Source organism: Channa argus, chromosome 8 (genome assembly GCF_033026475.1).
Source record: "Channa argus isolate prfri chromosome 8, Channa argus male v1.0, whole genome shotgun sequence".
NCBI classification, from domain to species: Eukaryota; Metazoa; Chordata; class Actinopteri; order Anabantiformes; family Channidae; genus Channa; species Channa argus.
The window spans coordinates 10,591,456-10,608,545 of NC_090204.1; the positions used below are offsets into that span (position 1 = coordinate 10,591,456).

The 17,090-nt window shown below is 38.6% G+C and overlaps 1 protein-coding gene across 1 annotated transcript in view; it reads right to left on the reverse strand.

The window, feature by feature from the left end:
- agbl4 (AGBL carboxypeptidase 4) overlaps nucleotides 1–17,090 on the reverse strand; it is a 268,727-nt gene that overhangs the window by 148,370 nt on the left and 103,267 nt on the right. The window contains exon 4 of the mRNA XM_067512201.1: nucleotides 8,720–8,814. Coding sequence (XP_067368302.1) covers nucleotides 8,720–8,814 — 95 coding nt within the window. The remainder of the gene's footprint in view (nucleotides 1–8,719; nucleotides 8,815–17,090) is intronic.

The following is a 17,090-nucleotide window of genomic DNA, read 5'->3' on the forward strand; positions in this document are numbered from 1 at the left end:
AAGGACTACAAGATGTGAACGTCTGAACAACTTCATAATTTCACTGAAATACGACTTGGCATATCATTTGGACTTTGCATAGTTTATTAAAGATTTTTCCAACAAGGAAAAAAAATCCTAAATTAGGGGTCAACATGCTTAATTTTTAAATGTGAATGTGAGGAAACTTTATTTAAAGTTCATTTTTGAAGATACCAGCTGCTAAATTAGTGAGTAAAAAATAAAAAACTAAATATAAATAAATATTAAGTAACAGAAATAGTGTTTCCACCTGTGGATCTGCTTAAAATAAAAGCATAAAAACATAAAGAAACTTTTTAAAATATATTTACCTTAGCTTTGTTGATAGTTCATCTCCAAATTTACCAGGTGATGGTTGGACCGAAATCGACATAAACAAGAATACAGCTTTTTGCACAACTAGTGCATTAGGTGCTGATACAAAACCTCACATCCTAGATGTTATGGTTAGATGTATATTGTGTGGGCTATCAATTCACATGGTAAGAAGAAGTATAGTAAATATATCATTATTCCATCTATATTTTTTCTTCAAATATGTTTTCCTCTTCTAACTTTAACTGTGTTCAAGTAATTAAATCAGAGTCATGAGTTTTGAGACAGTTCAATCCCCCAAACTTCACACTCCATTTCTCCACTCACATTTCTGACATCCGGATGCACTAGAGCAGCACAGAGAAAAGACCCATTTCATACAAGCAATATACCCATGGAAGTGTCTGAGACACAACCACACACGCACAAACATAGTGAAACCACTGATTTGTATGTGTAGACAAAGTAATAGAGGGATGTGCTAAAAGGACAGCTAGCTAGGACAAAGCGCAGGAGAGCTATGGAGGGTTGTGTGCATCTATGTGTACATCTGCATCTCATGCTGACACTCCACTCTATCCCAATCTCACCTACCCACTCCTGATTCAGTGAAACACACCTGACCCAGGTAATCAGCAATAGGTGGGACAGAGACAACAAACAAGCAGAAAAAGAGCATACCAACATGCACACACACACAGAGAATCTGTCTTTGGCAGAATGCAGATATCAACCAGTCCTACAGAGTGTCCTAATATGTCCCGTAAACACCTGATAGCACCACTTTGTGGAATTGCTGAGATACCCATAATCCTTTCAGTGGAGTCAGGGGGTCACGTCACCGCCGTGCTGAGCACACCCAATAAGCTTGAAACAGCTTATAGCTAAACATCAACACCCAAAGCCCTCACAGTATTTTGCACAGCATGCTGGCTTGCCTACAATATATGCAATGTCAATCCAGCATGTGTCCAAACTATGTGTATGTTTCACACTGGCGTTACTACGACAAAACAATTTGAAATGTTCATGACTTTAGGGTTGGCTGAACAAAGAGGGGTGAAGCTGAGGTCTTCAAATAAAGTTTCCTCAGATTCACATTTAAAAATTAAGCATGTTGACCCCTAATTTAGGATTTTTTTTCCTTGTTGGAAAAATCTTTAATAAACTATGCAAAGTCCAAATGATATGCCAAGTCGTATTTCAGTGAAATTATGAAGTAGTTCAGACGTTCACATCTTGTAGTCCTTAGTATAAGTTCGGCACACACCTAACAACTGTACAGCTGTTTATGAATGTGATGTGGTCATGATAACTGGACCTAGTTAGTGCTGGTCAGTGCCGTTCTGGCTCAGTCAGCACTGACAGTCAACAGAAAAAAATCGTTAAGTGTGTGCTGTGTAAAGATTCTAGCCTTTAGTCTTAAGACCCAGCTGGCTGTTTCACTGTAAAAGCCACCTAATGTTTTTAATATGTGAATGACTGGGAGGTAGAGCCTTTAGCTATCAAGCTCCTCTCTTGTGGAACCAGCTCCCAGTTCAGATTTGGGAAGCAGACACCCTCTCTACTTTTAAGTCTAGGCTTAAAACCTTCATTTTTAATAAAGCATATAGTTAGTTATAGTTATGCTGCCATAGGCTTAGACTGCTGGGGGACCCACCCCCCAATGCACTGAGCTCCTTTCCTCCTCTTGACCATCTCTCCTCTCCTCTCATCCCGCAATTGTCACCACTGTATGTCATTAACTCTGTGTGTTCTCTCCCGTAGTTGTCTTTGTCCTCCTCTGTCCCCTTCTCTCTGTCCCTTTCTGCAGGTGTCCCCCGGCTTTGAAGCTGTGTGTCTTCCAGCGTGAAGCTACTGGTCCTACCAACCTGCCCAATGTTTTGTTGTTGCTTTTTGTTGCTCTGTTCTTTTCTCTCTCCCCTTTCCACTCACCCCAACCGGTCGAGGCAGATGGCCGTCCACCCTGAGCCTGGTTCTGCTGGAGGTTTCTTCCGTTAAAGGGAGTTTTTCCTCTCCACTGTTGCCTATGGCTTGCTCCAGGGGGAATTGTTGGGTTCTCTTTATATATCTTATAATCTTGACTTTATTCTATAAAGTGCCCTGAGATGACTTTGTTGTGAATTGGCGCTATATAAATAAAGTTGAATTCAGCCTACAACACTAAAAGCTGATGCTGACTTACAGTACAGTAATCAAGAGACTGTTGGCTGCAGAAAAACTGTAATGCCTCACCTAGTTCATTATAAGATGACACAACCAATTTGTACCTCTGCCTGCTGCAATCTACCAAATCTCCCCTGACAAAAGCATTTAGATTAGAGCAATTTCAGGGAGGGCTGTGCTGACATGCGTACCCAACCTGTAAAAGGGGAAATGAAGTGCCTTTTTAATTCTCCTCCAGGCAAACATAAAACTGTCCAGGTAAGTCATTTGCAGGTTGAATGGAGAGGCAGAAGCAAGCTCTCTGTCACAATACCCCTTGCTCGAACTCCTTTTTTCAAGCCCTTACTCTGCAATAAACTGTGCACAAACATGTGGTACGAGCACACACACAACCATGCGCACATCCTTATCCTCATCTAGAAGATTACTAATCTATTTGTTACATTTGTCCCATTATTACTTTCACAAAATCCTCTTTAACTTCCTCTGGCAGCATATTAATGGGTTTCTGAACAAGGGAGCTGCACATTCTGATGATTGATCTGAGGGATGCTCTCTCTCTCATTCTCTCATGCTCTCTCTCTCATTTTCCCATCTGTCTCCTTCTCTGGTTTTTCCAGCCAGAGGAATAAAGATTCCCGAAAGGAATAAAAAAGTGGAACCAAGAGAAAGATGCCGCTCAATCTACTGTAATAAAACAGAGCTGAGTGATCACATTCTCGTTTCATGTATTTAAAGACCACTAGAGTGAGGTGGAAAGGGAAGAAATTGCACTGAAACATTAATGAAAAGTTTGGCTAGAGTTACTAAACCTCTCTCACAGCTAAAGCACATGAGGTATTCTCTTCTTCTTCCAAATATTCACTCAGAATCATACATCACTGCATTTCTTCTCAGCAGATGAACCACTGTCAGATAATTGTGTGTGTGCATGTGCATGTGGGTAACTTTCTCCCGTGCTTTTTATTAAATGATTTTGTCCAGCTCCCTTGTCACACAAACAATGTTGACAAAGAAGAGACATCATATACAACATTTCTTTAATCCAAGAATCTTATATGAAATCCATAGACTGTCAAATAATTGTGTGTTTGGACAATTTGTTTTTTGTAGATAGGCTATATGTGTAAAGTGACTACTCTTTTGAAATTTGAAATGTCTGCCTATTTTCCTCTGAATCCAGCAGCCAGCACAGCACAAATGATGTGTGATGGAGAGCTGTGTGGTAAACCTAGTGGCCAGAGCAGCAAAAGTTGTGTTGTGTCTGCAAGCCCTGTAATGCTACTTTGGTCTTTTGAGGATGACATTGAGTGTGTAAATCCTTGGCTTACGTTGTGTTTCTTTCCCTTATCCTCAAGTTTAACTAGTATGCCATAGGGAGTCAAGCAAAGAGGGAAATTAGTCATCACTTTATACCTACATGAATGGGTTGCAATATACTGTAGGTTAACAAACAGGGAATTTAGTCATTTATGTATATTAAGTTTTAATAATGAACAAGCAAACCTGACATTTTACTACACCACTGAGACTCTTGCTATGGCAAAATATGATAAGTTACGTTAAAACTCTCTATAAGTGTCTGTCTTGTTGCATCATATCTGTTGGAAGCTATGAAATTGCATTTACATCTTGTGTCCACAGTATGTGACTCTGGTCTGGTTTAAGATGGTAGCAGACCAGACAGGGGCTACAAACCAGAGGTTTGCTTGATGTTTTTATGAAGAGAGTCTGTTTGGAAATGAATCGTTAGTCTCGGTTTTATTGCTCAAATTACCCGAGCCGGTTCTTGTCCTGTTTGCCCTTAATTAACAAGCGTTCAATTCCCCGATTAATTAGCACAAGCTCTCAGCTATTTTACATCACTCTTCATTTGTCGACAATTAAAAGGTCTATTATTAAAAGGCATGCCACATGGTTAATTGTGCAAGTGGCACAGTGGCAGGGGAGGAGAGGGAAGAGGAGAACGCTGACTCGCTGATCGGGAGGAGGAGTCAGTGAGGTCTGCTGCAGTTGTGACACAAACTATGCAGTCCGTCTGTCTTCAATTCGCTGCTTGACACGCTGTCCTCTAGAGAGAGACCATCTCCCTCACACGCTGGCAGTGTTCGGACCCAGATGGCCAGGATAGCAGTGCAGCTGTTACAGTATGGGAGATGTGTGTGGCCCTACACAGGAGTCTTCTTTATAAAGCTGACAAGTGTAATTTATGTCATACTGCAGAACTTAAAAGGTGCACAATATGATCTTGTCCGCAATTCTACTTCTGTAGATTTCTCTTTAATTCCATAAGTGTCATTGTCTAAATTTCTAATAACACTCAATCAACAATACCATAAATAAACAAACGTTTTTGTCAGTAAAATAGGAGCCTGGGACATTATTTCTCCTCTTCATAACCGATCATAACACAGTTAGGAACTAGCTGGTGCTGAGCATTTATCAGTATTAATGAAGACCAAAGGGAAAGCTACATATATAACGAATACAGTAATTATTTTTGAATGACCAGAAACAACACAAACAAAGCAAAACTACATTTGTGATATAAAGTGTTTCCAAGCTTGTCTTCACTGTCCCAACCGCCCTGACACTCAATAATTAGGTTAAACGGTGGAAAAAGCAGTATAAGATTCAGAGGCCTAAAACTGAATACACGGGAAAAAAAAGAAAGGAGAAAAAAACAGGACGACTGCAAATATTTAAATAAAAGAAGGAAAAGGAAGAGAACACAGGGAAACAAATAGGCAGGAAATTAGTCATCAGGAGGAAAAAATACAAAGACAGACTAGGGTGAGCAAGCAGTGACACAGAGAGCACTGGAGGTATCCTTTCTTTTCCCCTCAACCCGCTTCACCTCTTTACACGCCTCACCCTCTGCCAGGGCTTAACAAGTGGCAAGCTGGCCAAAGCTGTGCTGATTGACAGAACAATTACTGCTAACATGCACTCCAATGGATAGGCAGACATCTCCAAACAGAATTTCACTATGCTGTAGCGTCACTCGCTTACAGGAAGGATTTTCTAAGAAAAGCAAAATTGCCCTGACTGAATGACTGACTTACTGTCTATCTGACCTGGAGCTGAGCACAACTGCTGGAAAAGTATTCCTCAGTTTCTGTTGCTTCCTATAAAAGCAAAAAAAAAAACAAAAAACATGGAAAAGCATTTAACCTTGATCAGGGTTGGCTGGTTCTAACTTTAGAAGCAATGGTTGGCAACCCATTCCCTCCATGTCTGACTGTTCATCTGTTAGCTCAGTTAGAGGTGTAGCTATTTTTGTCTACACACCCACTGACTGACAAAGAAGTGAAAAGTTAATTAAAGGAGACAGCACACATCAGAACATTACTAACATGATATAAATCACAGGTCTAATGAGCTATAAATTATTTGAGGACATGTATTTTAAATTGTGAGGTTAAAGTGACAATGATTTCAGATTTATATATAAAATTCCCTGGAATCCCCCTTTATTTAACAATATTTTGCTTACACAGGTTACACAGTGAAAAAATGCCAACGTAAATGTGATAAAGTTATTTATTTATTTATTTATTATTTATTCATGATGGTCTTTCCATCACAAATCGGATGTGTAGCAGAGTTAAAACAATTAACCTAATCTTAAATGATTAATTAATTCTTTCACATAATTCTTCAAGCAAAGCATAGAGGTACAGGATCATAAAGGTTCTGTGCCTTTCTCTTATTTATATCGTCTGAACTGAATTTCATTGGGTTTTGATCTTTTGGTTGGGAAAAAGAAGCATTTTGAAGACATCACATTGGGCTCCAAGAGTTTGAAGGCTAATATAACATTACATAGACTGAATAATGAACTGATTTAGAAAATAGTCTGCAAAGTAATCAATAATTACAATAGTTCTTAGTAGCAGAACTGTGATAATGGTGATACACTATATCTTCATGCCATGTTCTTCTGCACTGCCCCAAATGGGATTCTCTATGAAGCATCTGCTGGTTGATGCAGTCTCATGCAGCCATGCTGGCCATTATCCCACATGACTGCATTCTGGCCTCCAACAGCTGTATTACATTACGCTCTATTAGCTTAGTTTAGAAAAATAAGGATTTTAGGAATTTTTTGCTCTAGCAGTGTAACAAGTGGCAGTGTGGTTTGACAGACTAGTACAGGAAAATATGCTTTACACTCTTTCCACTGTCTAATAAACATGCTCACTCCTTTCTCAAATAAAGTTTTTGATTTCTGAATGAATTAAAACCATTAAAGCCAAGCAGTGTGGTGTCTTTTAATTAGTTTATCCATTATTTTATTATTTATCAAACATGTAAACTGTTGTTTTTATTGCCTGATGAAACAGTAAATGCAGTTCTCTGCTAGCCCTGATGTCTCTTGGCTGGAGGAGTCATAGAGTAAGAAATAACGGAAGGGATAGAGGATTGATCCTTCCACCTGTAGCAGTTAGTTGTCTCTCAGTGAGGCCAGCCAAACCCTGCAGCCTCCAGTATCAAACGATGCTGGGGCCCCAGGACATGAGGCACCTGCAAAGGGAGATAAAGGCTTCAACTCCTGGGCTAATACTGACGATCCTTTTGATAAATACAGATATAGGGTAGTGGGTGGTGGGGTGTGGGGGAGCAATCTTTTCCCACTCACTCTCTCACTTGTTCTCTACTCCCTGTCTACCTGTCTCAGTAATCTCTCTTTCTTGTACTTTGTTTTTCTTCTCCCTCTTGTTTCTCTCTGTGTCTCTCCCTCTCTTTCTCTGTACCTTCTTTATCCTGTCTTATGTGAGTTTGGATCAGACAGGTAAAGCTCTCCATGCTCTACCTTTTTATTTATTCCATATCTGTATCTGTCAAAAAGAAGATTGCTACTTTAGGAGCTGTCTGTGCTTTGTTGTGCTCATGGAAAGTCAAAGAGAGGAGGTTGTGTTAAAAGCATCTTGACCACTTTGTGGGGACACAAACAATGTCAGTCATAGGCTTGGAAGCCCCAAACCGTTGAAAATAGCTCTACAAGTGCATGAGACATGATGCCTCTTAGATGGCATAGTGCTGAGAGGAGTGTTTAAAGAGTGAAACCTTGGTAAGGTAAATAGAATTGGGCCTCAGGAGATTCACCTATTGAAACATAAACATGGCCAGTGTTGCATAACTAGAGTTTTAAGTATTAAAGATTTGAAACCTAAATGACCCAACAAGGCTGCTGTAAAGATTAACGCTTCAGAAATTACCTAGGATAACCTAGGATAATGATGACCTCGCAGAAAATGCCAGTTGAATTGTTCATTGTATGAACAACTGTGTTAAACTATTACTACATACACAATACATAAAGAAGAGAGATATACTGATGCTCAGATGAGAAATAACATTAATTTAAATTCTTGTCAGCATCACTGGTTGGCAGAAAAGACAATAGTAGAGGCTCTGGCACTGCGAGAAAGCCACAAGCACAACAGAGAAACTGAGCGCAAAATTACAAACTACACCACATGGAATCAAAACAGAGAGAGTGAGGCAGCTGTGCAGAACTGCATCGTGTTACACTGGGCTGTATCATAGACAGCAGTTCATCTTTTTCTAGCAACGGTGTCATGCCCATTGTCTCTTCCCATTAGCCTGTGACCTGCATGCTATGGTATGGTCGTTGCATGGGCTAGGCTAGCAGACGCAAACAGCTCAGGGTGGCAGATGCCTGGCGTTTCTACGGATGCCCTCCATCAACTAATGACAGATGTCAGGGCTCCTTTTGGACGGCAGCACTTCATCACGCTACACTGTTCTCACTCCTCGTCCTGCTGGATACACCAGCCTGCTTGGCAGACGCCGTGCCCAACCCCACTGTGCCAGCCCCATTCCCTCACTTGCCACACCTTTTCATCCACACACGCAAACCCTTCTGCATCCATCAGTCAAGCTTTATTACATCAGACAGCCGTCATACTGGCAACCAATGGACCACATGCTAATGCACCCAGATGCACTCACTCTGGAAATTTAAAGGATCAGTCTTTAGAGTGTGCGTAAGCTAGAGAGAGAGGTAAAAGAATGTGTATCTTCCAATAGGCAGGCAGAAAAGATTTTAAAAGTTGCATAAATCTACAAATACTGTACCTCCCACAGTGCAGGCTAAACATTTATATAGCATCTAATTTAAGTGCAAAGTATTCCCGCTTACAATAAAGCACAAAAAATCACTGAGCCACTGTTGTGCTTGCCTACTTACCACTTTGGCCTGCTGGTAGATTTCACTACTGGAGACATGCCATCTCTGTACAGGCTCTTGGTCTTGGAGAAGTTGACTACATTGAAAATGACTCTCTGAAAGACATTGAAAAACATTGAAACCACGTTAAAACCAGCAGCAATCTACCTAGCAGAGTTATTGACTCTGTGGTAAGGTGAGAAGTAGTAGTAGAAGTAAGGTGAGAGGTTTTCATGAGTCTGTCTCGACTGTGTTTGCATTCTACAGCACACAAGCACGTGAGGAACATGTACACATTGCTGAGCAGGCTTCACACTATCATTCATATCAAGTAATTTATTAATTTAAGGGAAAAAGGGCATTTAATGTGTTTATCAGGCCTCAAAGGTATTCAGACTGCCTTCAGGTTATTAACACGAAATATAAACATAACCTTTTTTAATAAGAAAACAGGGCACCTTTAATACTTGGCCATAGTTTAAATTAGGTAAAATGCGAGTTATAACTGACAGAGGCATAAGACTTAAATCTAAAACTGAAGAAAAAAAAAAGTAGAAGTTCCTAATCTCCACTGTGGATAACACTATCAACAGACAAAATCACAACACATTAATGCTACACTGGGCAGATAAGGCAGCTTTAACGTTCTGCAGATGATCCCATGTTGCAGTAACAAATTTACTGGTAAAAAAGCAGCAGCTCCAAGGAGTGCCATCCTCTAATCTGGGAGGACATTACAGTTCTGCCCAGAGGGATGCTGCCTGGCCAAAACATTAAGCTTTGCCTGGAGTGCAGGGGACAGCAAGTGTCTGGCTTTCCACCTACCCTCCACCCTGTAAAAAGGGCTTTTAACTTAGCTAAAATATTGAGAAAAAGCCCATCTCTCCCTCTTCCTACCTGCTTTACATATAATTAGCATCGGGACAAGTGGGAAAATGTGGAGGTAAAAAAGAAAAAATAAAGTAAAATAATGTGTGTGTATGTGTATCTATCTATCTATCTATTTCTATCTATATCTATATCTATATCTATATAGATATATAGTTATAGATATAGATATCTATCTATCTATCTATATCTATATCTATATCTATCTATCTATCTATCTATCTATCTATATATATATATATATATATATATATATATATATATATATATATATATATATATATATATATATACATATATATATATATATATATATATATATATATATATATATATATATATATATATATATATATATATATGTATTTATATATACACACATATACATATATACACAAATGCAGATGGTAATATTGCTGTGAGGTAAATGAATCCTATTGATGGGGCATATCAAATTACTAACTAAGTCCAGGTGGTGGAAGTTAACTGGGTGCTACTGAAATCCTATTACAGCCCCCCACCCATCTTTCCCTCATTTTCTTTCTCATCTCCCTCCCCCTCATCCCTTTCTCCCTTTTTCTCCTCCCGAGCATCAGAGGAATGGGGATTGCGGATTGTGGCAGGCTGATTCTGACTTAGGTAAAATGACATCTAACTGATGTTGAGACTGGCAGCAGGCTCCTGTAGCAGGGAGATAAGACCATTGCTGCTGGCATTTCAATTACACTTTACTGCCCTGCACATCTGTTGCGTGAGCTACTTTTCAGCCTTTTCCCCTGAGGCAAATACAGCCTTACTCTGACTCCACTGGCTTTCTTTGACTGCACAGCCTCTTTCCTCATTCTTTATCCACAACAAATTCAGATTGTCTTCCTCCTTAGCTTCACTCTACCCACTCTTTGTAATCTATTTGTTCAGCCTGTTTAACTCAGAGGGATACTGAACAGATGACAGAGACACAGGCAAGGTGAAGGAAAAGAAGGGTGAATCATAGGCTGAATGATACACAATACAAGAGTGAACAACAATCAAATAGAGAAACAGTCAAACCGAGAAAAGGCACAAGGTAGTACTTTTCTTTGTTCCTTCAGTAACAGGTAACAGGTTGAGGTTAGGTGTCTGTTTTCTCCAGGAGCTTCTCATCCTGAAAACTTTCAGCTAATGTTTTCCTTATCTTTTTCATCTGCCTTAACAGTCCAAATAAAACATATGCTAAAATTCATATTTGCAGATGTTTTTTTTTCTTAACATGACCAATAATGTAATACTAAAAAAATATAGACAACTATGCAGTTTTTAGTATTTCTCTCTCTATGTGTGAGAGATGCTCAATCCTAATCCTAAAGATTTCAAAATGTTTCAAAAGCTGTTTGTGAATCAGCCTGTGGCCTCCTGTTGCCTGTTGACTAGACCAACAATTAGAACTTAAACACATCGCAAACACATCAGCCAGCGAGCATGCATGTTCTGTAATACCATGAGACTAAATTGTATTATTCTTAGTAATATCTTATCTTGAGCACTGACTCGCTAAAATGAACAACCAATCACATTACACTCACCAAATGGGGGTCAGGTTAATGCCGGCGATATGGGAAACACCAGAAAAACTAGAAGGACACTTGGAGATGGCACAATACTGGCAAACGGCTAACCACACATTTGGTATGCCACAGCCAAATGGTTGGCAACAGAGTTCACATGACCACAAAACTTTTGACAGGTTAAAGTCCACTTTTGTGACTCTAGATTCACCCTGGTGTTTGGACTAATATGGCACAGTTTATGTTAATGTAGGTTAAGAGGAGCAGTGCATCAGTGTGGTGTTGGCTGACAGAATCTTTTGCAAAACCTCCACCAAAAACATTTATGTTAAGTTTTCATGCTAACATGTTTAAAAATTGTTTAGATTGAATGCACACCAACATACAACTATAGAAACTACAGAGGGAGTTGGCAGTTAATTTGAGTGAATCTTTTTTTTTTGTCATCTACAACAATTTGGAAGACTTATAAGATACTCTGTGTTCAGTAGATTGAATACCTAGTCATCAACTGGTGTATTTTGTCAATCGTGACAAATTTGAAGAGTTGCATGCAAATTACCTACCGTGCCCAATGGAAGTTCTCGATTTAGATATTCACATCCACCGACAGACATGTTCAGTGAGTTTTATTTATACTACAATTGCGATGTTGTTGCTGTTACATTGTTGAAATTAACCCTCAATCTACAAACTACTGACAGCAGGAGCAAAAAACCTTGTGTTTCTGAGCAATAAACATTATTTGGATTTCTATCTGTTTCTCTCTCTCTCACAAACACACACACACAAACAGACCTGCACACACACGCGCGGAGGCTTAAATTGGTCCTCGCTGTGCGTAACTTTGAACAATCTGGAGAACTGGCCCAATGGCAGTTTGTTTGATTATAATTTTGTGAAATTCACCACTGTGTGTGTGTGTGTGCGCGCACGTGTGTTGCCCTGGAAGATTTAATTAGGCTGAGAGAAGTTAGAAGAGATTAACATCCATGCTGTCTGAGCTGTCATGTCGTTGGAGCGTGTTAAAGCCCTGCATCGTCGCCATCACTGCTGAATGGCAGACTGGAACAGGTGTCTCTGTGGTGTCACAACAGGCACACACACACACACACACACACACTCACACATACCAACATCACACAGTCACACTACACTGTTGACAACAGGCATTGTTAAGTTTTGCATCAAATAATAATACAAACATATTTCTGCAAATGGCAATGCATAATTATATTTTGTCATAAGGAGAAATATTTTCAAACTTCCATGAAGGCAATTTGTTCATATTACACCAGTTGAGTCTCTTTTGGCTAATAAAATCTTACAACATACAACATTTAAATTAACCCTAATAGTCCAATTGGTAAGATTTTTATTGCAGCTTAAAACCATAATGTATCTGCAGGGACTTAATGAGGTAGTAAATCAAAACAAGTCATCAAGAAAAAATTCTTTGCAATGTGAATAAAGTCAAAATCTATAGCAAAACTTTGCTTAAATGCAACTATATTGCTTTTTGAAATATAATAAACTGAGCACAAGATCAGACCGATGCATGTGGTGAAGGTGAGCTGCAAATAAGGGTTAAAGGGAAAACAGATGTTTCTTTCAAAAAGTTTTAGGTGACTTTCTAAATGACTAATTTCTAACTCAAACCTCTTTGTTAAGCTTTAAGCCAGCCACAGGGCTTGGCCTAAAATAGCCTTACTGGTGCCACCTCAGGATAGAATTGCATTTAGGACCAATGCTGTCTTTTGATCTCCATCGACCCAGAATGTGGCCAGACAGTGTTGCTTCCTGGAGGAAGCTTTGATAAATTTTTAAAGAAACCATTCTAAATTTGTAGACTAAGACCACTATAGAGAATGAGTGCTTAGTCCTTTAAATGGTGATGGTAAAGCAGAATTTATTATATATAATTCGAAAAATGTGGCTAGTTAAAAAACATAAAATGTCTAACTTTATTACTTATAATGTAAAAAATAACATCCATTTGAAAGAGGGATGATAATGTAAACTATAAGTGACCTACACCTTAGGGGGATTGTTCTATTGTATACAGTATCTGCGAGAAACAAAACCCAACATGTTCCAGGGTTTCTTTCTTGTTACTGACTCCGGACTCTGACTGAAGAGAAAACTTGATTTTTACTTTTAAATTACTTCATCACAGATAGATTATTATTCCCCATGACTCTGCACTTCAAATGTTTAACAACAATCCAGCTGAGATGAAGGTTGTCATCAGGCATCGGCCGAGGTTACCTGTACAGATGTAGACATTGAAAGCGTCAGACTCTATCGCGTGAGTTTGTCACTGTTGCGGCGATTGCTCATCTCTTGTCCAGCGGGATGGCATTTGATAATAGTATATGGTCTGTAGGTGGCGCTCAGGTGGCGCTATTTGTACTCCAATAATGTACTGGAGTAGAAGATAATACCCAGTATTATTCAAGAGACATGAGAACTGCAAACCTTTCCCAAACATAAAGTTTCAAGAAACCTAAATATGTTGCAGTTAATCAATATCAGTTTATCAAGCGATCCCACAGATAAATACTATTTCAGTGTTTATATGGGAAACATGAGACTATGTGTACTTTAAAAAAATAAAAAAAAAGAGAGATGATGTAAATGTAGGATAATTAAATCTGTATTATTAAAAATTAAAAATCGAGTTTGTACATTTACTTAAAAATATCTAAGTTAAAAGTTCATCTGCATTTGTTCAGAACACAAGACATTGTGAATTTTTTCCATAAGAAAATGTTTTTAAGTAATCCCTGACAATGATCTTAGGTGCATGTGCAGAACAAGCAATCATCTTGTTGAATTTACTCTGTTTAAATAACTTCCTCCCCAGTGGGCAGGACCACCACCTATTGCTCATTACTTCGATCCGGTGTGTTCAATGAATCCGGAGCTGAAAGATACCAATTTACACTGTCTTCGCCCACTTGACCCACATTAGAGATGGTATCTTCCAGCTTCTGATTCACTGAATACACCTGATCCAGGTAATCAGAAGGCAGGGCAGGGTACCTTGACATCCAGGAATGACAATGCTGTGCAAGATAAGGATGTGAACCAAAAACATCCTCTAAGGTTTATAATCTCAAGGTCATCTTGCAAGCATGAAGCCATACAGATGACAATGAAGGTAGTTACACTAAGCTCTGTCTTAGAAGATTTGCAGTTGTTTATTTTAAACTACCACTACTCCTAACACATTTAGAAAAAACAAAGTAGTCCAAATTAAGTAATATGGAAACTTAAAAAAAATAGGTTAGTTTCAATAAATAAATAAATAAATAAAATACATGTTTAAAACTCTTAGACCATACACAAAACAATAACTAAAGATATGCTTGAATTAAGTGGAGGTCATGAGCAAAACTTACTAGCAAAAAGTATTTTTTTTACATATGGAAATTTAAGAAAAAAAAACAAAATTAGTTTAGTTTTTATCCTTAGATTAGTTTAAACTGTTCTAAACAACACTGACCTACATGTTGAACACACATCAGCCTATGAGGAGATTAGAATAATAATAATAAATAAATTCCAGCTGACATTGAATCCCACCCCACCAGGTCTGCCCTCCCATCAAAGGCAACCTTGGTGCCTGTCCCAAGTCTGAATAAAATGGGAGGGTTGCAGCAGGAAGGGCATCCGTCGTAAAAAAATAAAAAAGCTCATGCCAAATCAACGTTCTGCTGTGGCGACACATAAAAGGAACAAATCTTTAAACTCGTACAGGCCACTTTGTGTTAGTTTCAGTTTTATTCAGATGTGATCGGACTTTAATGTAAAAACAAGCAGACATCACTCCATGGTTATAATGTCTCTTTTCTGCCTCTCTGCAGTCAAAAAGACAGACAGCTGATCTAACAAATCTACACACGCCGTGACAAAATCATTCAGCATATTCACCGTTCAAGCAACTTAGCAAATAGTCTAAAGATGATGAGCTTAATGACGGTAGTGGGAGGTGGTTGTTGTAGTTTAGCCAACAGCTGACACCAGCTTTTTTTTTTTTACAAATAATTTACAACATTTAAAAACGCTATAAATACGAGCCAGTGCTTAAACCAGTCGCTTGTTCTCTGGCAGAGAGATCTTAACACTTATCTGAAAACTTAACACTTAAACTGAAAACATCGGGTCAACTTTATAGACTGAGGTTGGATAAACTGATATACTCAATCTTAGTGCATGTTCAGGTCAGACCTGCAGTTTTAGAGGCCGACATGTGAACCGTGATCACTTCAGGAGAAGAGGGAGATATTTTTAATTGAATTCTAATAAACTATAAACTATAAGGAAAACAACCGCAGAAATATTTTTTCATAAATCATTTGTCACTGCGTGGAAAAGTCCCTACAGTACATGTTGAGATGAGAAAGGACCCACGATGAATGAAAACTAATTCAAGTAATTCACGTAACATTTAACAATATTTACACACAATCTGTTACAGAGTCCAGAATTTCCACCATGACCATCAGTTTGTCCAACAATGGTGATCGGTACACCTGTACTTACAACTAGAGGAAGAGAGAAGAACTTATACTTTAATAAATAATGAAAACACTTTAAAGCTGATTAATTGCTGGTCACAACTTTGGAACATGGAACAACTTTGGAATCAAACTCACAAATCTGGTATTAAAGTGCTGCACTTTACCACCCACGAGTGTTTACATGACTGTAAGTAAATGTGTTTACATGTCTGTAGGTAAATGTATTGATTAATTTATTCAAGACATATTGAAATGTGCTATAATCCTAATATTAAATGTTCCCTTCAAAATGATTATGCAGTTTAGTTGCTTAGGAACCTTTTAGGAGACAGGGTGAAACCGAAATGTATCATCATCACGACCCACATTAAAGCGACAGAGACACAATTTATAGGAAATCTTATGTCAATCACATCATCTGACAAAGTCAACATAAACACAGAGTTGTGACAACAGCTGTGTGATAGATCAGATTTGAAACTAGTTTTCACCAAGAAGTTGTTAATGCATCCACAGACAGTAGCATTCAGTACTGTGGACTGATGACAAGAACGACACTTTGCAACACCTGGTGGCCGAAAAGATGACCTGCAGGTTGAATTTAATGAGCCTTTTTCTGAATTAAACACACTGCATTTGTGACCAAACGCCAACAGCGTGGACATACCGCACACAAAGACCATGAAGATTTCAAGGGCTACATCTGTACACATCATCAAACTGTGGTTCAGTAAACCACCTTGGCTACGCTGTGGTTCCTCAGCATAACACAAGCAAGCAGAGAAGATCTGTGAGCCCTGTCCGTAGCCATCAGAGACAGGCAGGCTGATCGCTTCTGGCAGCTCTGCCTGTTCCTCTCTTGCTGTCTTTGATCAGTCCGATCACTGATGTACAGCGTGCCAACTACCCACAGTTTTCAGGACTACCTGACAGCACAAGAAGAACAATGCACACACTCATTCTGACACCAACACAGGCTCACATTTGCAGAAACACACACAACTAGAAATATAGTCCATATAATTACAATACTATTACAGGGGATCAAAAATGCATTATAAAGATGAAAATATCTTTATCATATTTTACATGATTTTATAGTGATTACAGTGATAGCTTCGGTTTCAATTACTCAAACTGTCAAACTAGCAACAATTGTGGGTGTTGCTACAGTGTAAGGTAATGCACTATACTTATGAGAACAATTGTTATTCTTTAAAATAAAATTATCATAGTCAAATGTTGCTTTCAAATGAGGCCTGCTTTGCAAGGTGGTATAGAAAGAAACACATTTACAATATATACTAGAAAAACTAATGTGAAATGATGGGCCATAAAACATGTTAAACTAATGTGTTAATCTACATGTCTAATAGTAGGCATACAGCAGCTGAACTCATAATTATTACTTAAAATGATCAATTTAAAAATGGA